The sequence below is a fragment of the Penaeus monodon genome, chromosome 23 (assembly GCF_015228065.2).
Source record: "Penaeus monodon isolate SGIC_2016 chromosome 23, NSTDA_Pmon_1, whole genome shotgun sequence".
In the NCBI taxonomy this organism is placed as follows: domain Eukaryota; kingdom Metazoa; phylum Arthropoda; class Malacostraca; order Decapoda; family Penaeidae; genus Penaeus; species Penaeus monodon.
This window is the reverse complement of record NC_051408.1, coordinates 21,524,838-21,526,171: the sequence shown is the minus strand read 5'-3', so window position 1 is coordinate 21,526,171 and position 1,334 is coordinate 21,524,838. Positions and strand designations below refer to the sequence as shown.

General features: G+C 44.0%; 1 protein-coding gene across 1 annotated transcript in view; it reads left to right on the top strand.

The window, feature by feature from the left end:
• Nucleotides 1-436: 436 nt before the first annotated feature.
• Nucleotides 437-1,334, top strand: part of LOC119587890 (decaprenyl-diphosphate synthase subunit 1-like) — a gene marked incomplete at its 5' end in the record, with an annotated part of 6,611 nt that continues 5,713 nt past the window's right edge. The window contains 1 exon segment of the mRNA XM_037936598.1: nt 437-575. Within this exon segment, the coding sequence (XP_037792526.1) occupies nt 437-575 (139 nt within the window).

Below are 1,334 nucleotides of genomic sequence, written 5' to 3'. Positions count from 1 at the left end.
AAAAGGGGTTGATATTAGGAAGGTTCTTCTAATCCTTCGTGCAAAGAGAAAATGCCTGTAATAATCACAGTCTTTGCGCTCGTTCCTCTGCTTTGTAACAGCGTATTCACGTATCCGATGCGGGTGTGCACATGCAGGCAAAATTAAATATGTATACAATATATGCATGTGTGTGTGATATTGTATGATCGTGTATCATTATAAGATATTGATAATACTTTGTCTGTATTGCCTATAATACGTGATATATCGTAAGCTATATATGATTTATACGGTAGTGAAAAAGAGAGGGAATGCAGGTTAAGTTGAATTTACATGTATGACTCATCCTTGCGTCTTGGGAAGGATGAGTACTGATCGACACCACCTTATATATTCGTGGAGATTCTCCCCAGTAGGACTGTATCCCCTATGACAAGCATGTCTCTCCTTCCAGATTATTCGAGTCACAGCTTGAGATAGCCAAGATCGCGGAGATGATCCACACAGCCTCCTTGGTCCACGATGACGTCATCGACGCCAGTGATACCCGCCGCGGGAAACCCTCCGTGAATTCGCTCTATGGACAACGTAAGGTGGGTCCTGTATACCATGTAGAAATACGGAGAAAAACGCATGGGAGAGCGAGCCCGCACATACGCCCTCGTCCCCACACACATGCAAAGCACCCAGTATGCATTTTTTTTCCTGCTGGGCCTCATACCTCTTGAATTCAAAAGTACAATCTTCCCTCGTAGTCATCCAGGCAGGCAAGGAGAATCGTTGAATTTTGTCTTTTTACATAAAGTTTTGCAAACTGACAGGCAGGAATTTAGTGCCCAACTAGTCTGAATTGCATTCACATTTATATGCAAGGTACAAATCGGTATGTGTTTGTGCCAGTATGAAATCGTAAATTTCTTGACTGGCATCTATGACTCAACCCTTTTCTCTTGTACCGGCATTAATGGGAGGACGTGACGTCATGACCCCAGTTATTAGTAGACAGACATTTACATCGACCTCTTATTATTACTGTCGATGCTGTCATCTCCCGGATGTACTGTAAACACAACAGCCTCTTTACTCGCCGGGATGATTTGCGTTGCCAAGGACCGTGGCCACGGACGAATTGGCAGAGGAATAAACATGAATTTCGCTGAACTGAATTGCCATATCTGCCTACTCCTTGTGCCTTACCTTAGTGGCCGGCTCTCCCTTTCAACTCGAACTCCATTCCTGCGCCCTTCTTACCACACTGTTAACAATGCATATAAACAGACAAGCCAACAGTTTTGCTATTCCGCCCGCCACACTACACCGTTGTGAATCATTCGTCTGATGTTTTGTTCTTT